This window comes from Durotheca rogersii, assembly GCF_024521655.1.
Source record: "Durotheca rogersii strain YMJ 92031201 chromosome Unknown GGS23scaffold_11, whole genome shotgun sequence".
Lineage (NCBI taxonomy): Eukaryota > Fungi > Ascomycota > Sordariomycetes > Xylariales > Xylariaceae > Durotheca > Durotheca rogersii.
In genome coordinates, this window is record NW_026251242.1 from 890,270 (window position 1) to 911,334 (window position 21,065).

General features: G+C 54.8%; 5 protein-coding genes across 5 annotated transcripts; 3 read left to right on the forward strand and 2 right to left on the reverse strand.

Annotated features, from left to right (window-relative positions):
* Positions 1-1,520: 1,520 nt before the first annotated feature.
* On the reverse strand, positions 1,521-3,477 carry GGS23DRAFT_570129 (thioredoxin-like protein). The gene is made up of 5 exons (XM_051516491.1): positions 3,207-3,477; positions 2,913-3,104; positions 2,347-2,809; positions 1,617-2,032; positions 1,521-1,543 (listed from the first exon to the last, which is right to left on the reverse strand). The coding sequence occupies exons 1-4, from the start codon at positions 3,421-3,423 to the stop codon at positions 2,002-2,004; spliced, it is 903 nt and encodes a 300-aa protein (XP_051371622.1). The 5' UTR covers positions 3,424-3,477; the 3' UTR covers positions 1,521-1,543; positions 1,617-2,001.
* A 951-nt stretch (positions 3,478-4,428) lies between these two features.
* On the forward strand, positions 4,429-6,071 carry GGS23DRAFT_597218 (FAD dependent oxidoreductase; the record flags this gene model as incomplete). Its single annotated transcript, XM_051518590.1, has 2 exons — positions 4,429-4,471; positions 4,795-6,071. 2 exons carry the CDS (start codon positions 4,429-4,431, stop codon positions 6,069-6,071), a joined length of 1,320 nt encoding a protein of 439 aa, XP_051371623.1.
* A 1,875-nt stretch (positions 6,072-7,946) lies between these two features.
* GGS23DRAFT_75389 (aldolase) lies at positions 7,947-9,566 on the reverse strand. The gene is made up of 3 exons (XM_051521246.1): positions 9,451-9,566; positions 9,289-9,374; positions 7,947-9,166 (listed from the first exon to the last, which is right to left on the reverse strand). The coding sequence occupies exon 3, from the start codon at positions 9,110-9,112 to the stop codon at positions 8,135-8,137; it is 978 nt and encodes a 325-aa protein (XP_051371624.1). The 5' UTR covers positions 9,113-9,166; positions 9,289-9,374; positions 9,451-9,566; the 3' UTR covers positions 7,947-8,134.
* A 2,430-nt stretch (positions 9,567-11,996) lies between these two features.
* GGS23DRAFT_570138 (NAD(P)-binding protein) lies at positions 11,997-14,438 on the forward strand. The gene is made up of 6 exons (XM_051516492.1): positions 11,997-12,429; positions 12,480-12,531; positions 12,613-12,731; positions 12,789-12,951; positions 13,026-14,109; positions 14,208-14,438. The coding sequence occupies exons 3-5, from the start codon at positions 12,663-12,665 to the stop codon at positions 14,087-14,089; spliced, it is 1,296 nt and encodes a 431-aa protein (XP_051371625.1). The 5' UTR covers positions 11,997-12,429; positions 12,480-12,531; positions 12,613-12,662; the 3' UTR covers positions 14,090-14,109; positions 14,208-14,438.
* A 2,723-nt stretch (positions 14,439-17,161) lies between these two features.
* Positions 17,162-19,944, forward strand: GGS23DRAFT_75420 (mitochondrial carrier). Its single transcript, XM_051521247.1, has 3 exons — positions 17,162-17,710; positions 17,775-18,965; positions 19,070-19,944. Exons 1-3 carry the CDS (start codon positions 17,522-17,524, stop codon positions 19,799-19,801), a joined length of 2,112 nt encoding a protein of 703 aa, XP_051371626.1. The 5' UTR covers positions 17,162-17,521; the 3' UTR covers positions 19,802-19,944.
* The last annotated feature ends 1,121 nt before the right edge of the window (positions 19,945-21,065 follow it).

Genomic DNA, 21,065 nt, shown 5'->3' on the forward strand with positions numbered 1-21,065 from the left:
CCGTGGGATTCGACCCAAGTGGTCCGTACACCCATTTTCGCCGTAGGAGCCGGGAGCTATTGCGCCGACGCGGCAAAGGTCCTGGCGAGTAGACGCCCAACGTCGGCGTGGGCGAATGAAGAGGGACGAAACAGCCAAGTTCCCTGGATTCCTTTTAAAAATCCGGTGGCTCGTACGTCTGCTTGTTCGGTCGTTGGAGATCACTTGAAACGTCCAAAACTTGGCGACAGCGAATGTAGGTACAACCCCTGCTTTGCTTCTCACTGGCCTCACTGGTCGGTCAAGCTGGGTTGGGGTTGGCGCGAAGACGAAGGAGTCCTTGAGGCTCATCTCAGCTCTGGTAAAGTTGCGATGGGTGGTAGCTGTACGCCTATCTTCGTATCATCACCATGACTCGTGAGCATACGCTGTACCGCAACCTATTTGAGGCTGTAGGTAGTATCTTCCTGGTATTGTTTCGTTTCAATCCACAACGAACGCCGACCCGGTTCGGATGGGAGAGTGGGCACAATGCACTGTCTCTTTTTATCCCATGCCTTGCTCTCGTTCTTACCGCATGGTCACTCGGTAGTGTACGTCGGCTTGTTCTCGAAAGCCCGAGCTCCTGCGCTCAGGTGGATAGATACTGGTGATGATCGTCCTCTTTTCGCTTCGTTTGGGTTGCTTCCATCGATGCCGTCGAGTTGCTCCGTGCAAGCAGCGCTGCAGCGTTGGCAGGAAATGTGGTCCATGCAGGTTTGACAGCAACTCGTGAGCCACTTGATGAACATTTGCGTCTCGTTTTCTGACTAGATCTGCCTTCCGAGCTTCCGGTCACAGTTCCCCCTGGTCCTGTGCTCCCTTGGCCAGTTTTCCCTCGTGAGACTGTTGTGAACCGAGGGGGGGTTGCGGGTATCTGCTCATCTTGCCATGACATGATGCTCGCTCCCACGAGGTTGGGGGACCATGGGGAGGACGAAGATGTTTATGAGACGTAGATCGTTTGTTTTGAGGAATGTAGCTAGTGCTGGTTGGTTTGGCTTATTTTGCAATACCTAGAGATAGATGATATGCTGGCCTTGCGTCAGGTGGCTGATTATCAGCAGAACGCGATATGATAGCGTATCTCGGTACTAGTGGTGAGTAGACTCATAAGAATCTGTGACTCGAAGATCCCGTAAACATAGAAAGTCGCCGCGAGTTATTGTGAACGTGAAACCGCTGATAGGACTATGATGCTGCACCGGGGACTGGAATTGGGCCTGGCGGGCGCTCTTGTCTATAGTCGGTCGACTGAGATTCTCTGAGCGACTCTGTTAGAGAGATACTGGGTTGTTTAGTATGATATATATTGTCCCCTGACTTGAGGATATATGGGACTAAACGAGAGTGAACTGCTCTGTGAGATGTTGATGATATGGTGAATTTGAACGTCGCGTAGTTTGTAGCCAGTTGCCCCCCGGAACCTCGATTCCATAGAGAACTTAGAAAGGCTCTGTCGATATCGAAGCGGCCCTCAAAGCACCAGAAGATAGACACCTCCACTAACCTCATTAGGGGACGGCTGTTTTCTTGAATGAGGACGCGATAACCAGAAGCCTGAGGTACGCCGAGGTACGCCGAGGTACGCTACTCACTGGAACTTGGCTCGTTCATGCTGAAAGAATTGTGCGGACGCTCTACCACGACGGCATCCGCATACTACCATCAGCATCTCTATCCAGCTTCTCCTTACAGTTGCTTCGAGACTCGTGGTCAACCTTCCTGTTGCTTCGTCACGAGGCCACTTGACTCCCTAACTTCCAAGAGCAGTCTTTTGAGGTCCTGCGTAGGGCCATCAGCTATATAACGATTCTTGGGACTCATGACCGGTCCTTGATGCCATTCAAGCTTGCGGACGGCTATCATAGGCGATGATTAAGGTTCGGATCCAGCATCAGGAATGAAAGGAGGTCCCGGGGATAGACCTAAGATCACGATGGAGACATGAAACGGAAACGGGCATATAATTCGTCGCAATGATTAGACTTCTGGGGGGGACTCCGCTTCACTACTGCAACAACATCAGTATAGCAACGCGATACAGTAGAGAAGGAAATTATTGGTTCCCAGGATAGCCCCGAGATCTCAACGATTCTGGATGTAATGCGGCGTGCTTGTTGATTGATCCTCGTTATATTTGTTTTAGGTTAGGTGGGGAGAGTAGCGTATAGCAAGAAAACACCACGTGTCACCCAGACCCTTAAGCATTATATCATGGCCACTCTATGGGCAATCGTCAACGCGTACCTCCAGTTCGCCAGCAACATAGAGGGTAAAAGTTAAGGAGAGAGAAAAGCAGCTTCCCAGGCTCGAGCAGGGACTTACGCCTTCTTGCCCAGCTCCTCCAGAATAGCCTTCTCCAGGCTCTCAGGCTTGGTCGTGCTGGCCCATCGCTCCTTGACCCTACCGTCGCGGCCGATGAGGAACTTCTCAAAGTTCCACTTGATGCGCTTCATGCCCAGGAGACCGGGTTTCTCGGCCTTCATCCACTCGTACAGGGGCTCCGCATTGCTACCATTGACGTCGGTCTTGCCCATGATGGTGAAGGTGACGCCGTAGTTGACCTGGCAGAAGGACTGGATGTCGTCGTCGGTGCCGGGCTCCTGACCACCAAACTGGTTGCAAGGGAAGCCGAGGATAACGAAGTCGTCCGGGTGAGACTCGGTGATCTCCTTGTATAGTTTCTCCAGCCCCGCATACTGCGGGGTGAAGCCACACTTAGAGGCAGTATTGACGACCAGAACGACCTTTCCGCTGTAGTCGGCCATGGACTGCTCGACGCCCCTCTCTGCAATGTGCGGGTCACGGTTAGCTTAGGCAAAGTTTTGGCGAGGCGGGCTGCCGGGCTACCGGAAAGCTAGCTGTGGGCCATGACTTCATAGGGCACTCACTGTCCTTGGCCTTGAAATCGTAGAATGTCGTCGCCGAAGCCATGGTGGTTTCCGTTCGTCTTTGCAATCGGAACGGTGGGGTATTTAGTGACGGGCCCGAGACGCTGCTTAGCGGAGCGGGGTAATGATAGCTCGCAAGTCGATGGTAAGACGATAGAGACGTGAGAATCTGTCTCTGCGATAGGATTGAGGCTGGCCGAGAGGTTAGTAAATGAGAGTTCGGGATGTATATGTAGATATGGGTGCACTCGATGGGATTGCGCAAAGTAGCGCAGAGACAGGGGCGTTACCGACCGAGTGATGAACGCACAGGATACCAGATCCTTGCGACAGCTTGTCGCATAGGTAAATGACGATAATCTCTGACTTGGGTATCCGGTTGTTGGCGGGGATTACTCGGCCGTTGCGTGTCGTGTCGTGAAGTTGAGTAAGTCAAGGAGGTGAGCGAGAGGTGAGCGGGGATACTCTGGCGATGATATAATTGACGATGACACACGTCGGCTTGTCGCATTGGATTGGACCTTCTCTTGACACATTGGGTGTGTGACGTATCGCGCGACTGCCCTGTCCCCCGTGTCATCGTGTGGATGCCTCGGCAACCGCAAGATCCGAATACGCAGGTACCTACAGATACTTACCTAGATAGGTACCTACATACCTCCTAGGCACAGGTAGGTAGGTACCTAGGTATCTACCTACCTTAGGTACCTAAGGTATATAGGCAGGTACGTAGCAACCCGCTGGTTGGCCAATGCGACCACGGAGCGGAGCATGACCAATTGGCCCAATCACACGGGCCCCTCGTAGCTACAGTGGGGTCTGTCCGGCTGTACCTCTCATAGCCGGGGAGCTTGGGCCACCTGCTCCTACCCTTCGCCCTCCCCGGGTTATCCGAATTAGGTACCTAGCACAGCCGGTTACATAAGCCGTACGTTGATAAGAGACAGAGGGGGGCGGGCAGACCCATGTAGGATTCGAGCTTGATGTTGTACTATCGTCCGTCACTCGTCTCTCCCATCACACGCTGTTAGAGCACTAAATACATCCTACGCGAGGAGGGTCGAGAGCTGTTCGCGCGCGTACGACCCCTTCCCCCTCCCAGGCGACAAAATCATTCGACCTCGATTGTGTTATTTCATTTCGGAGAGCAGACAAGAGATAGAGAAGGGCACGGAGGACAACAAAGACCGAGAGGGAAAAAAAGGGAGCCGGGCTCATGATGAACAACACCATCGATTGCTAATAAACTAACCACCGACACACAGATCCACCCGACAGCGAATCCGAATAGCAACACAAACCGGGACGAAACTCGCTTGCGAGCAGATAATACCCCAGACCCGGCCTCATTCTACCCTGCCATACGTGGCATGTGAAGGAGGACCGCAGAGCCAAACGTCTCCCTCGCCCACCCGCCCACCCTAGCTTGGCCTCTCCTCTTCCGCCGTGGAACTTGGGCTTGGGGGTCTGCACCTAGACGAGCCACCAAGGAGTCGGTCATGTCAAATAGACTAGTATGGGCAGCCATATTCCCCAACCACGACATATCGTGATCATAGGTTAGCGCTGAGTTTTGCTACTGTTGTTATGATTCATTCTTCTTAGCTCTTCAGGTCCCGACTCCTCTCGATACAGATTCGTACTTTTACTTGGCACTATCGTATCTCCATCGCATCGCCCAACCCTTCCATTCCTCTGGCCTGCATCTCCGTGTCTGTACGACGTAGTAAAGCTACGTACAAAACCTGTCTGGTCGGCCGTGCCCCCAACTTGACCTGGTCGGCCGTGCCGCATCGAGGAAGCACGCTGCGACATGTGGTAGCACCTAGTCACGATAGTGGATGCACGCTAATTCGCTTCTCTCTCTTTTTTGTTCCGTCAGGGGGTGGTGTTATCGGCACAACGACGGCATACTACCTAACCCGGCATCCCGCTTTCAACCCCTCTATCCACCACATCACCTTACTCGAGGCCACTTCCGTCGGGGCGGCCGCTTCTGGCAAGGCCGGCGGCCTACTGGGCCTGTGGGCCTACCCGACCTGTCTAGTCCCCCTATCTTACCGTCTCCACGCCGAGCTCGCGACCGAGCACGGCGGCGCCCAGAGGTGGGGGTACCGCACCCTCGAGTGCGGCCAGCTGACCGCGACGGTGAAGGAAGGCGGGCATCCCGCTCAGAGCCCCACCGCTAGGACGAGGAAGAGGAACAGTTCCGGCCTCCCGAAACAGGACGTCCAGGATGACTGGCAGAAGCTGCCGAAGCAGGACGCGGCCGCGAGCGCCCTGCTGCGTCCGTCGGTCCTCCCCGAAGACCTCGACTGGATCAACGCCAGCCTCGTGCGCGAGTACGCCGAAATGGGACTCCCCGGGTTCACCGAGACAGCGCAGGTGCACCCTTACCAATTTACAACCTCAATGGCCGCTCTGGCGCGCGAACGCGGCGCTGAGATTCGTGTCAACACCAAGGTCACCTGCATTGGCCTGAACAAATCAGGCACGGCTGTCTCGAGCGTCGAATACCTCGACCGCGCTATCAACGAGACGCGGACCCTGCGGGGCGTGACGGACGTGGTCGTGGCAGCGGGGCCGTGGACGGGCCGCCTCTGGCCCAGGGCCAGGGTTGAGGGCCTGCGGGCGCACAGCGTGGTGTTCACCGCCGACGTCAGCCCCTACGCCGTCTTCACCGACATTTCACTGCCCAACGACTGGGTGCCGGCGCACAGGGCGGCGCGAGGCGAGAAGCGAAAGCACAGGGGGAACGTGGACCCGGAGATCTACGCCCGCCCAGGCGGCGAGGTGTACGCGTGCGGCGAGCCAGACTCGAAGATACCGCTGCCGGAGACCGCTGACCAGGTCGAGTGCGACGAGTCACAATGCGACGACCTGATTTCCTACATCGGCACGGTGAGCCCCGTCCTGAGGTCCGCGGCCATCGCGGCAAAGCAGGCGTGCTACCTGCCGCGGCACATGCGCTTCGGCAAGGAGAGCGTGCCGCTGATTGGCGGGACGTCAGTCGGGCGACTGTGGATAGCGTCGGGCCACACGTGCTGGGGGATCCAGAACGGGCCGGCGACGGGCAAACTGATGAGCGAATTCATTTTCGAGGGCGAGGCCAAGAGCGCCGACATCGCAGAACTAGACCCAAAGAGGTTCAAGGTATGATCGCAGGAGGGGAGAGGAGCGGCGAGAATGATAACTACGAAAGGAAGCGAGACTGCAAATACCTACCATAGATAAACACGACGACGTCGGACGACTATGACGACAAGGAGCGTGGGGTCGATTTTTTTTTCTTCTTCGAACGTCCGGGGAAAAAGAAGGCAGCGTGTGTCTCTTCTTCCGCTCGGGTTCATGCGTGGAGCTGGTAAGCACGTAGGGTCCAGCGGGAAGCATGGATGGCCGGGTGAGAGGGACAAGGAGGGAGGGATAGTACCGGTACATCCCGCATGGCGTGTCGATCAACCTACCAAAGAGGAGGCTGAATAGGGGACGGGACACATATCGTCATACTTGCATGCGGGGAGTGGTGGAGGGGACCACCACGTACGCATGCGTATTCCCCCAGCTGATATAGCGTACCTATCATGATAACCGGTGCCATCACCTCCACCCCCCTCTCCCTCCCGCATGTTATCTCTCGCGACTAGAAGCCGCTAGGCCAAGGCATGAATACCCGCTGCCGCTCTCACCGCCAGGATGGCGACAAGCACATGGCAAATGACCAATCTTGAATCGGATGAGGGATCGGCCCTCGGAGACGGGTAGCAGGGGTGGTATAAGCAGGAGCAGTACTAGTCCCAGCCGTAGTAGTATTGGGGGCCCTGGAGGAGACGCGGGGAGAGGATGGAGGGGAGGAGGCAGCGAAGACAGGACCCTAGAGGCAGAAGAGAAAAGAGCTCGTGGGGTAAGACGAGCAGACGAGCGAATATAGCGAGGGAGACAAGAGGCACGGCGGTGCAGTCCACGTACCGTCGTAAGATTAGGCGGTAGGGTTCCCGCGAATAATACCTTCCTTGCCTTCCATCGTAGATCGTCGGGACTATATTCACGCGGTGCTACGGCTCCCGCTGCCGCTGCTACCACAAAAATGGCTCACCGGGCCCTGGGCGTGTGTGAATGAGGTCGACGGAGGATAAAGGGAAATTTGGGGGGGGGGGGGAGGGACAATACAGACGAACCCTCCATTTCCTCGGCGGAAATCGGTTCGACTCGGCCACTGCTACCGTTAATCTCGTCCCCGTTCCTAATCTACATGATATGCTATATGTGAGGAGGCGACCGCCTTACCTGTATAGAGTGCACGCGAATGCCATGCAGACGAACAGGTCATATCGTACCCCTTCGCGGTATCTACGTGGACGATGCGAGGTTGTGGATGGATGACGGTGGTATTTACGGATGTTCTTGGCTATCTGGGTACACCCAAATGGCTCGCGACCATTCCTCGCGCATCACGCACGCCGCTTCTTGCCATACCTAGGCAGATAGACGGTTCCCGACAGGTGGGCGAGGATAGCAATATGAATTCGAAGTGTCGTACTCTCGTACGGTCGACCTAGTCTTTGTACGGAGGACCACGACATACGGTGCAGTCTCTATGCCCCCTGTGACGGGAAGTTACGGCGGCGGTGGCAACGACGAAGACAGCAACGATGTGTTTAGTGACGGTGGGAATGAATACGCTATACTATCGAAGACAAAAAATAGCGATGTCGTGCGCAGTATGGCCGTGGGCTAGCGAGGTCGGCCATGTAGCACCGTGTACTTCTTCTCCGTCCCCGCTTGTTCGTGACAGAACATGTTTGACCGAATAGTGTAAACCATAGAGGCCCGGTGGTTCTCCTTGCCATCAAGAAGCAGAATGTCGTTACGGGATAGCGAACGTTCCAAGCTAGGTGTATGCCGATCACCCGAAGGGAATAGAGAAGAATCACCAAGTTTCCGCGCAACGTGTTTGTGTTCCGCGCGCCTCTGCACGCGGACTGCCGTATGTACGTGAGTCTGTGTGACCACTTACCTTCAAGCGAGTGGCCTTGTCCAAGTCGAGAGCGAATTGGATGCTGTGTATTTCCACCCTCCACGAGCCTCACCCGTCTGCCCGGATTCAAACCCCGCACTTTCTAGGTATATGGGGCGATCAACGGCCACGCGGCTAATTTCGACAGCATAAAGCCAGTCCCTGAGGGTTTCATAGAATGGTGTCCCGGCAACCCGTTTTACTGCCGTCACAGGGTCTTCTCGACTTCCATCACGTCTCGTATCCCCTCCGCGATGGCTTCGATCCTCGCTTGATCGAGGCGCTTGAGCGGACGCCGGGGATAACCACCGTAGCCGTAGTAGCTCTGGATTGCTTGCTTGGTGCCCGCGATCGCCGCTTTTGTCAGGAACCAGTCCCCTCGCGAGAGGAGCTTTTGTAGTGCAATCGCCTCGTCTATCTTCCCCTCGGAATACAGGTTCCACACCCTGACGCAGACCTTGGGCATGACATTCGCGCCGCCCGCAATGATTCCGCTCCCTCCCGATACCAGCGTCTGGACTGTGAAGTCGCAAATGCCTCCGAAAGCCATGTATCCACTACCTTCCGAGGCCGGGGTTTTGGCGTCGGTAGCCAGGGCCACACGAGTGAGCTTCCCGGTGCTGCCACAGGTAAACTTGGTCCCGACGATGTTAGGGTGTTGGGCCAGCTTAATAAGTAGGTCGGAGTCGAGATCAATACCGGCGACTGCGCCAGGGTAATTGTATATGACGATCGGCAGTGGGCTCGCGTCTGCGACGGCGTTGAAATATCCTACTATGGCCTCTTCGTCCATCTGGGCGCGGAAGTAGCTCGGAGGCAGAATCAGTATATAATCGCCCCCTGCTGCCTGGGACTGCTTGGAGAGTTCGATGGTCCCCTTAACGCTACCCTCCGTTGCCCCGACGATGATGGGCGTCGTGGTGAAGCCAGCAGCGTCCAGAGCTTCTCTGGTAGCGCGGGTCACGGCCACCTTTTCCTCGCGCGTGCAGTGAGCGGCCTCTCCGTTGGATCCCATAGTAACTAAGCCCGCGAGTCCGGCTTTGGCCAGACGCTCGGCGTGCTTCTTTATTGTTGGGATATCGAGCTCCTCGGTCTCGGGATCGAAAAAGGTCATGGTGGGAGCATAGATGCCGCATGGCAATGGCCGTCTTACGGCCGTGTGGCCGTTGGCCCCATCACTAGTCATGATTTCTGGTGAAGGTACGGCGATGGGACAACACCTCGGATGGTGAGGATGTCACTGATGGACTCGCGGGCCGATATACACCGACGGATAAGTAGGTTGGCACAGGACAGTAAGCGGAAAAAGCGACACCGAGAAAGGGAAAATCGCGGCAAGGGAAAAGGGACCCGTGTCTATACTTATATACGTAACAGCATAGTGCTCGGTACGCAGCAGCGGCATGGCTCCCTTATTTATTGAATTTTTTTTCTCCTCTTTCCGTAACCTAATGGCTTCGGTCCTGAGTTGTATGTAACATCTTGCGGGGTGTGGGTCAGCAGTATACGAGACTTGAGTCTTACTAGTTCTAGTGTTATTTTGCTCGCAACGACATTGGTCCGAAGAAGGCGAGACTCGTTGCCCCCTGGGTCCCGAAACTCCCCTCCCGGGGGAATGAGAGGAACTGACACATAGGCAGGTCGCGAGGGGTTCTGTACCCTATAGCGTCGAGACGCGAAGACGACTATAGATGAGCCGAAATCCCCCACGACCCCCAGGTAGACGGAGCCACCCGCACCTCAGGAACTGCATCGAAGCCAAGATGGCATAAATAGATCGACCATGCCACCGGCGGGGGGAGGGGGGCCAAAGCCCTAAATTTTACAGAGCCGGGCGTAGAAAATATCGGGTCGTCAAACAGGCGCGCAACATGTTTTCGGTCGCACGGCCAGGTAGCTAGCTGTAGTAACCCGGGGTTGAAGGCGTGGCAAAAGTCCAGAAACGGTTCAATGGCTGACGAGTGTGCCCTATCCGGCAGCTGCTCGTGCGGAAGATAGGTTGAGATGAGATTTGTAACGGCATCGTGATTGGCCAGGTCCAGCCACCATTTCCCGGTGGGATCAGAAACTGGGCTGATGGGGAGCCAAGAAGATCTGCGGTAGAGCAGATCGCGACTCGGCTGAAATTGAGAGCGGTTTGTGAAGAAACTCTGTCGTCACCATAGGCGGGCCACACGGGCGACACAGAACAGTCGGGAAAGCCGAAGAAGCTATGCTCTGCGCGCGTAGAATTTCCCCGAGGCGGATGCGTAGTCGAGGCGATCGCGGACGTGCTGCGAAGCTGACGGGCGAAGTTGGTGAAGACGTCATCGACATCGATCCCGTCATCTTGTGACCCTTCCCCCCAAGAGGACAACCATCGGAGGGAAGCTGGCCCTCGTTGGAGACAGCGATCGGACGGTCGACGGGTCGAGACATGCCGTCGGCTATGCATACGCTGTTGGTGGGAAGGGCATATCGAAGGCTGTTCCCTCGACGGCAGAGTCTTAGAAGGGAATGCTAGGTTGGACTCGGCGGTTGCCGCATTGTGGAGTACCTAGGCGAATTCGTCTCCCGAACCTGGTGAGATATGGGTTTGGATGGGTTCCTGAGGTTTCTCGGGTCCCTCGTTGGGTTATCGGGTACCACATGCTCGCGAACCGATGGCTAACCAACCCCGCCCCGCTTCGAGCCAAGGGGCGTTAGACTACAGTACCCCCGATGCCCCCATTCGCAAGCAGTTGTCGAGATACCTCGACTTCTGGGGTACACGAGCGCGTTCGGGTAGCTCTTTAATTGCTCTGCAGGCCAAGCCAGATGCCCTCACAGGGCGCAGGGTTGCGTATGCCAGACGGAAAAATGGCTGCGGGGATTTTTTTCCTCCAGTGGCAGAGCTGGAAGCGGGTGTAACGGAGCCACCACCAACGGTTAGTCAGAAGATTCGTCTCTTCGTCCTTCGTGGGGGGAAAGCCGGGCACTATTCCACCACGTTCGCTGGCGTCGGTGCAATGTAACTCTGCGCACTTACCTTAAGGGCCCAACGACCCCCCTGTCGTAGAGGGTATATGTTATTTTTTTTTCGGCTTAGGAGACGGGCACTTGGTCTTTCTCGATCTAAGATGAGGCGCTCGAAAGCATCGCATTTAGCCGGAATGCTGTGGCAGCGTCTGCATGCTCTGGCGTTGCTCAGGCCAAGAGAGCCCGTGGCTGTTATTGTTCTGTGCCTAACATAGTATGAGTACAGACCTCACGGTCGGTCGGTTGGTTTCGCACACCAGCTCTCCCGGCTACAAGGCAGTCCAATCATGACCGATGCCGGCCTCGGTTGCGTGCCTGTACCTAACGTAGGTAGGTACCTGAGTACGTAGCACCCCAACTGGAAGCGCTCCCATTGCCCCACCGAGACGCGGGGCAGCCACTTTTCCATAGGTGCTCACGTCGTCACCTGGGCAGGCGCAGACGGTGGGGGGACGGACCCTTTTTATCCCATGGGCAGCAGCGCTTCGGTGGGGGCGGGGCAGCTTTCTCTTCCTGTTAGGTACCTAATCCTGTGTAAGACGTACGTTCGTAGGTACCTGACTTGGTACCTAAGGCGCCTAAAGATTATGGCGGATGAGCAAGGCTTCTTTCGGCGAGATTTCCTTGTGTTGGGATGAAGAAACTGCCGTATCAAGGCATTGTTCCGGTCCTTGAGGAGCGCCCAAGGCACCAATCCCAATCCAATCGAACAGAAGACCTAAGGGATATGTCAGGTGCCATAATTAGGGGCGCACGTTCGCTTAGGGTGTGTATACATATGCCCACGTCTCTCGGCCTCTGGTGCCCCCCCCACCATGGATAATAGCATACTCATAGGTACCCACCTAGGTATCTATCTACCTAAGCATCTTGCCGAGGCGTCATTCTTGTACTCTGGGCCTGCACACTTCGGGTATCATTTCAGCGACAGAAAGGACAGCATAAAAACGCCAATTGGACAGGGGAAATAAGGAAACTATATCGTTTCGTTTCCGCTATAGGCTAGGTACCTCTACTAGGTAGGCAAGGGAGGTCAGGTAGGCAGGCAGGTAGCTCTTGGCAGTCGAACTGCCGGAACGACTTTCTAGTAGGGGAGCGTCTCATCCAGGTGCCACGGCGAGACACCATCATCAGGGAAAATAACGTCTCAAATTTGCATCACGTAGCACATAGGTTAGGTGCCCAAGTTGGCCTCATTACCGCTCTCTTTCACACCCGGCTCGTCGTTGACCTCCCCACGAATGCACAACCCCTCTAGCTGTGGTACGCCCGCTAGTGCACATACCTACTACGTACCTGGGTGGCATAGGTATACCTATCAATCGAATTTCCGTGGATCTACGCCGAGGCCTACCTCCTCTCCTGGGAGGTGCCTGATAAATAATACCTACAACGTAGAACCTCAGCGTGCGCTTGGGGCAAGAGACTAAGACATACGTACCTATTTCGCAGATTAACGCCCGGCTACCCCTCAATTTTTCCGTCTATGAACTCTCGCCATTCCGTGTAAGTCGGGGTAGGGAGGGTGTAGTAGCTTTATTAATAGGGCAATATAGAAATACATGACTTTATGATCCAGCCATCTTATCGCCGCCTCTTCTTTTGCGTGTTCGTTATCTGCCTTGTCGACTCTTCGATCGGGTTGCTCGCGGCTTATCTTCTAATTCACAAGTCTCTGACGGGATCCAGGTCTCCCGCTTTAAGATCCGCTAGGCGCATTTACGAAGAGAACGCGCGAAATGGCACCGGAAACCACAATGTCAGTCACGGTCCCGACGACCGCGCCCCCGCCATTAAATGTGCTAATGGTGAGTATTGTCGCGGTGCGTCTCCTACGGCTGCCCGTAATAGGCTGACCCCCCGAGATCGGGACTGGTGAATACACCACTGGCTTTGTCGGCGGCGGCGCGTCGGGATCCGATAAGAAGGTCGGGGTAGTTGGCCTATCTCTGTTCGATCTTCGAAGGAGGGGAAAGGTGGCTAGGCTGGGAATGGTGGGCGTGAATGGGACTAAATTCCCGGCTATCAGTAAGTCCCATCGTGATACCGGGCCTAGGAAAGTGGTCTCGAGGTGTCCGAACGAGTGTTGACATGAGACTCAGGACAACATCTCGACACCAATATCTCCAAGGCCTATAATGGCTTAGACTGCTCCTTCGACTCTTATCCGGCAAACGATGTAAAGGACCCGGATGCTTACAAGACCGCCATCGATTCCTTGAAACCGGGCGACGCTATCACTATATTTACGCCGGACACAACCCACTATCCGATAGCACTGTACGCTATCGAGCGCGGGATACACGTTATGATCACTAAGCCTGCCGTTAAAACCCTAGAGCATCATCAGGCGCTCATCGAGGCCGCAAGAAAGCACAATGTTTATGTGTACATCGAGCATCACAAACGGTTCGACCCCGCGTACGCGGATGCCAAATTCAAGGCGCAGAAACTGGGCGACTTCAACTACTTTTATAGCTATATGTCCCAACCAAAGTCTCAGCTAGAGACCTTCAAGGCGTGGGCCGGTATCGACTCGGACATATCGTACTACCTAAACAGCCATCACATAGACATATGTGATTCGATGGTCTCGCCAGCGGGCTTCCTTCCCGCCAAGGTCTCTGCCTCGGCCGCAAAAGGCATCGCTACAAGCTTGGGGTGTAGCGAGGCCACGGAGGACACCATTACCGTGATGGTTACCTGGCAGAAACAAGGCGACCCGAACAAAATTGCTACGGGCGTGTATACGGCCTCCTGGACCGCCCCGCAGAAAGCTGGCGTGCACTCTAACCAGTACTTCCACTACATGGCATCCGGGGGTGAAGTCCGTATCAACCAGGCCAAGCGTGGCTATGACGTCGCAGAAGACGCCGCTGGCCAACTCGTCTGGTACAATCCGTTCTATATGAAATATGCGCCCGACGAAGAAGGGAACTTTAGCGGCCAGACCGGATACGGCTATATATCCTTCGAGAAGTTCGTTGACGGATGCCGCTCTGTCAACGCTGGCACGCTCAAGCCGACTGATCTGGATGCCAGGGGACTTCCCACGCTTGCTAACACGATCGCGACGACAGCTATCCTCGAGGCAGGTCGGCGTAGCATAGACGAGAACAGGGAGATCAGGATCGAGATCAGCAACGGGGCTTGGAAGCTGGTATGAACGGTGATCACGGTGAAAAGGTGAGTGGCGCGATGCTCATCGCATAAAATACCGGGGATTCTTTATTGAGCAGGCAGGCATAATTACGCCTCATAATATCTAACATCCCGTGATCCAGAACACGCATTCAATTCTTCTAATTGACCAACCGGCCTACTCGTAATACTGCATCGTATATTCGCGGTTTCAGTAATAGCATGGTGCAGAAGTGCAGTACCCAGATCCATCTTTAAATACACGGCCGTGAAGTTTAAGGCAGCAATTCTCAATAGGTTTAAATAACATAGCTTAATTCAACCCTACCCAGCTCTTACAGTACCTAAGGGAAACCCGGATCTCTCGCCCGAGTAGCTACAGACCCGTCTTCGAGAAGCCTTAATTGTCTAGCGGGCTGGAGCCCTTCGCCTTATATTATTACCTGTGAACACCCTCTATTAATATTCAGTGGCTTTGGATATCGATCGAACACTGCACAACAAAATTGTCGGGAATATGCTTAGGTACCCACTCTCGTCGTTGCTAACCGTTGGATTACACAGACCAAACCGTGGCTTCGCGACGCTATTTTCCTAAGTCAGCTAGAGGATGACTGGATACATATCCTGGACGGTCAAGTTAAGCCCAGGAATTGAACTCGGAATCGGAGTTTCTATATTTTATAAGACCGGGGTTACGAGGAATCGCACCCCGGCGAACGGTTAAGACCTGTCAAACAATGCGGCTGTGATTATTCCTTCGCTTTCAACCGCAAGGTTGCCCTTAACCCATGATAGAATCAACCGTGGTAGGCTGCTTGCTGACAACGGGCGATCGATGCCGATTTAGAATTTCTCTCGCAACATCGGTTCGTGGAGTCCCATATTCAGATGTAGCTTTAAACGCACGTTATTACCGATGGACACCATCAACTGGTTCGGGAAAGCCTTGAATCGTTTCATAGATCGATGCGAGCTTTCGGTTGACCCGACTAGTTTTATCCCAGGATCCCTATCTCAACAGTAAAGAGCTCTTTAACCTAGACCTATCGTTTTTGATGGAAACGAGGAACCCAAGCAGCGCGTCCAGCTGTCCTAGCCGTATGTTTCCACACCATAATTGCCCCCGGTATCGAGTGAGTAGCCGATCCGGCGGCCCGAGGGCTGCTGTTTTCTTGGGTGTCATTGGCCCGTAACACAACCCAAAAAGGGGTCGAATCCAACCCCGGATGTCCGAGCGATCGCTATAACAGACACCATATAATACAATTCTACATACGTGCACGCGGGATTCTATTTGTTGGTGAATGAGCCGAGGGATGGTGTGGTCGAGATTCACAACCGTGGAATCAATCGTTCCCTAGTCAATACGTAGCGCCTCTTCGGATGCCCGTCCGTCTGTCCATTTGCCCGTCGGTTAGACCGTGGCATGTTCTCTAGAAATTGATAACTGACAGTTCATGACCCCGCGAAAGGTGGCCCAATGGTGAGAGGCTCTCTACCCGCAGTTGCCGTGCATATACGTGTATAAGACTTCCCGCGTCGCGCGCTGAGATTCGTTCTCGCCATATTACCGGCAGCATAGCTGTTCGCCGATCATATGCACATCATATGCAACTAGCCTGTCCGCAAGAGCTGGGGGCGTTGTTATAAGGTAGGTATTTATTTTGCCGAGGGTAGCAGAATTACCTGCCAAGATTCTAACCAGAGTCCGTGCTCGTGGCCTGGATATTTGAACCCGGCCGCGCAGCACCGAACCATCCAACCTCACCCGAAGGCACTCTTGACATCTTTCACGGGGTGTGCGGAATTCGAGGTCTTTTCCAGAATCGAGCTACGGTTGGCATACTCGAGGGCTATGGCTGTCTCTGTGTATGGGATCCTCTCGCTACGAGCCTCCTGCGCTGCACGATGAATGAGGCGCGACCAGACGAGAAGTACGGGAGAAAGCTCCAAGAATGGGTTTAGGCGACAGGAGAGATTCCGCTCCAAGCGTCAGTGACCCAAAGCCACGTGTGCTCCATACTTATTACCAATAGGAAGGGATGATTGTGATGACAGCGGATACACCCGCGATTGGCACGTTGACTACGATACGAACACACGATGCTTCAGCGAAAAGACCCGGATGCCAGCACATCCAGCCCAACTAACGCCGAGATGGGGGTATGAGAGACAAGGCGACGATGGCCCCAGAACGCGGCAACTAAGCAGCATGCACAAAGGCTGAGCTTTGGCGGGAGGTTGATCAAGAGAGGTTAAACAGGGAGAGGCAAAGAGGTACGACTGCAAAAAAGGGAAGAAGAAAAAGGGAGGGAAAGAATCTGGGGAATTACCATGTGAGGATGATCGTCAGGGACAGAGCGCCGCCGTCACAGGGGCCAAGGGGTGAGGGAAAAAAAACTGGAGAGGGACTCGGTGGGTGGGAGAGGCTAAAAAGAGTGGTAATGGCAGAAATCCAGGGCCTGACAGGGTCCAGCACGGGCGGTCCCCAAGATGCCAAAGACGGGAAAGACGGGACAGGAAAGGGTCCTGAGTTGGCGCGATAAGGGACTGGGCGCAGGGAGATAAGCGAGGGATTTTCCCATCTGGCCGGGGCGGATGAAAGACGGGCCGACAAAGAGTTACCTAACAGGCCCCACCAGTCCCACGGGAAGCAAGGACATTGGCTGGGATTGGGGGGGGGGAAGTGGGGGTGGGAATACATACCCCTTTGGACGGAGCAGCCGTCAACCATCGACTGCAGCAGCTGGACCTGACATGGGCTGCTCGCCTTTCACCCTTCCCTCCTGACCATACCAACTACAGCAAGCCGCACGAGACGGAATGCCACCAGCCTTAAGACTAGACAACAAGCGCGCCATACATATACATCAACCTGCCGACAAGCACTGGCTCCCCAAGGGACCAGGTCAGGCGGCATTTTGAGAGGGCATGCGACTCATATTGGCACCAGTTGCAACCCTGCAGTGAAAACTGCAAGCGAAAATTCAACGGCCGCTCACAAATTTTTAAATGACTCCCACCACCTTGCGCCAGTCTGCTTCACGCCAGCCAGCCGCACACTTCATATTCTCATCGTGCCGGGCCTCTCTATCTCCGCCGCCGCCCTGCCTAGACCCCAACCAGACGGCCAATCCATAGTCAGCCTCTTCCATGCCACCGTTGTCCGCGTCCCTCTCGTTCTCTCTTTTCCTTCCTTTCTAGCACCCCCCTGGTCGCCCCCCTGGGCTCCATCCCGAACCTCCCCGACTCCATCCCGGCAAAGCCGGCCACGTCCTATTATCGGAGCTCTATAGCCGACTTATCGTGAACACTCATCAAACCTGGCCAATTCCGTGTCCCAATTCCTCCGCTACCTACCTCTCCTCCCCCCCCTTTACCTCACCACTGCGAATTCTTTCCCTTAGCGTCCTCCTGCTGCTACGTCCCACTGTCATAGCCTGCCCACGCCAGCATGTCGGCACCCACAACCGTCAAGGAGGCCGTCAAGGGGAGCCTCCTGGGGTCCTCGGAACCGTCTGGCCTATCTGCCTCCCATCGCGCGTCCTTCTTGAAAAATGCAAAGAAGGATGAGCAAACTGGCGAGCTGTACATGGGACCCGATGAGTTTATAGAGGCCATCGCACCACCAGACGAGGATTACGTGAGCTATTCTCGTACTCTAATAACTTGGCATAGTATTGCTGATCCATGGCGTTCTGGTGTAGCACAAGATTAGTCGCGATCAGTATGGTCTTCTGTTCAGCGTGGCCGACCGTAAAGGCACCGGTAAGATATCGATTGGAGACTGGGCCGCCTTCGAGAACCTCCTGCTGAAGCCCGACGCTGAGTACGAGATCGCCTTCCGTCTATTCGACATCGAGCGTACCGGAAACGTAAAATATGAAGACTTCCGCCGGCTGTACGAGAACAACAAGGGGCCCAATAGTATCCCTTTCGACTGGGACTGTGAGTGGGCGAAGCTCTACATCGGGAACAAGTCGAAGCGCCATGCCTTTTCATATCCGGAGTTCTCTCAGATGCTCCGCGGTCTCCAGGGGGAGAGGATCAGGCAGGCCTTCCAACTCATGGACAAGGACGGCGATGGCTATATCGAGCCGGAAGATTTCGCCAGGATCATCCTCGAGACGTCCAAGCACAAGCTCTCGGACCACCTGTTGAACAACCTCACCTCCCTCTGCAACATATCCACCAGCAGCCGGATTTCCTATGCCAACGTCCGCGCCTTCCAGAATATGATCACCGAGATGGATCTGGTCGAGTTTATTATCCGCCAGGCTTGCCGGAAAAGCTCCGATGGGAAGATCACGAGGACCGAGTTCCTCAACGAGGCCGCCAGGATTACCAGGTTCTCCCTGTTCACGCCGATGGAGGCCGACATACTCTTCCACTTTGCCAGCTTGGATGAGCCGTCGGGCCGGTTAAGTCTGACCGACTTCGCCAAGGTATTGGACGCCTCGTGGCGAGGTCGTGGTATCTCCGGCGACTCCCAGCGACAGGAAACCTCGACGGCTAAGGGGGCCACACGGAGTGTATTTCTAAGCGTCCTCGAGTCTGCTTATAACTTTATCCTGGGTAGCGGCGCTGGCGCCTTCGGTGCCTTCATGGTGTATCCGATCGACTTGGTCAAGACGCGGATGCAAAACCAGCGAGGCGCCGACCCAGGGCACAGGCTGTACAAGAACTCGATCGACTGCTTCAGGAAAGTCATTGCCAATGAGGGCGTCCGTGGCCTATACTCTGGAGTCCTACCTCAACTGGTTGGCGTCGCCCCGGAGAAGGCAATCAAGCTGACGGTGAACGACCTCGTCCGCGGCTTTTTTACCGATCCCAAGACGCACCACATTGCCTGGGAATACGAGGTTCTGGCTGGTGGTACTGCTGGCGCATGTCAAGTTGTATGTCGCCCTCTCCCTCTCCCTCCTCCCTTCCTTAGGCGCCGGCCTCTCTCCTCTCCGGGTGGCACGGCTATCGTGTTAAACTGCTCACGCCATATCCGTAGGTTTTCACCAATCCTCTCGAGATTGTCAAGATCCGGCTCCAAGTACAGGGAGAGGTCGCCAAGGCCACTGAAGGCGCCGCCGCTCAGAAGCGCTCCGCCATGTGGATCGTCCGTAACTTGGGTCTAGCAGGTCTCTACAAGGGTGCTTCGGCGTGCTTGCTCCGTGACGTGCCCTTCTCGGCCATCTATTTCCCTACATACAGCCATTTGAAAAAAGACCTTTTCGGAGAGTCACGCACGAAAAAGCTCGGGATCGCCCAGCTACTCACTGCCGGCGCTATAGCCGGCATGCCTGCCGCCTATCTGACTACGCCTTGCGACGTAATCAAGACGCGTTTGCAGGTCGAGGCGCGCAAGGGCGATACGAGCTACACGGGACTGCGACATGCTGCGAAGACTATCTTGAAGGAGGAAGGTTTCCGAGCCTTCTTCAAGGGCGGCCCAGCTCGCATTTTCAGATCTTCCCCCCAGTTCGGTTTCACGCTTGCGGCGTACGAGGTTCTCCAGAGCATGCTACCATTCCCCGGCAAGCCGAAGGAGGAGCAGGCCCGAACCGGCCTGGCAGAGGTCCTCGGCACGATTAAGGAGAGAGACATTACTTCCCCGCACGCCCGAAGCCGGAATGCGCTGAAAGTGATCCTCGATCTCGATCAGAACTTTGGGCGCGTCAAGCTTCCCGACCAGCAAGCTTGGAAGGCGGTGCCAAAGTTCCTCGGCGGTGGAAGGTCATAAACGAACCATAGACCAGGCACTAGAATTCTCATCCTCTTCCGTCTCTACGTATGCTGTAGAGAAGATTTGCATGTAACATGGCGTTCGCGGCCCATGGCCTAGGGGAGTCTCTTGTTTGCGTTTTAGTAGGGACCCAAGTTCGACGGTCACAGCCGCTCGCGGCATCTATTGTTGTGTAACTAGCTTAGAGGGATCAAAAAGTTTTCGGGGTGGCGGCCGCTTAGGATTGCCTCCACGGAAGATTAGAGGAGGGAGGGAGGAGGGTTAAGGGGGGCAGACGATAGAGCTAGATATTTTGGCTTCCACGGTCACCTATTGATAGACCGTAAAATAGACGGACGAGTCTTGCTGCACTGAACAAAACAACCATATTGAAAGTTGCGACTCGTAATCCGATGCGTGTCTGTTCCACTCGTACTGGGCGTCCTGACGCATTCGATACTCGTGTGTTGCCGTCCCTAAGGAGAGGGGGGAGTTGGTTGTAACTGGGCTCCACATGATGACCTCGCGGGTGACCTGGGCGGAACGTTTCACCTCAAGTGGTCAGCAATTTCAGACCAGGTGACGTAGTAGATGCATTCGTCAAGGGGAGATTACATTACATCCTCTCTTTCTCGACACTCCGATAATATAATACTGAACTGAAGTGCATGCGTAGGTCTAGTCGGCGTGGTTGGGTCTCACTAAGTCAGTAAATTGGGGGGGGTTTCAAAAAAAAAAAAAGCACGAGCATAAACTCGGTAGTTTAGTTGCACTCACCCTGCCCTCGCCTAGATACCTATCGGTATCGTTCACTTTTACCTCTTAGGTATATGGGGGATGGGGGGGAAGCATTTCAGCTTCACATAACTACTTACATACCTACATGCCTGGGACGTGGGAGAGCGAACTTGTTACCTAAAACTATGCAAGACCAATACAAACAGGCAAATGCGAAGAATGTTACCTAAATGGGAACGTTTCCGTCGTAACCGTCCATTATGCAACCAAGCCCAGTTTCTGTGGAGGCTATTAATCTTTCAGCGAAACCAATAGCACCTCGTACAATATCATCATAATCGTAACATCTTTGATCGACTGGTAGCAAATTCAACCTTACCAGGTGCTCGTTATATGGGAAAACAGGCCGCACCTCTAATTGCATATAACCCTAGAAAGTAGTTCCCTAAAAGACAGATGCTAATAGTAGGGAACCAACCACCAAAGATAGGCACTCCTCTGGCGCAGGATGGCGCAATTCCGTCACGAGGTCCCGAATTGCTGG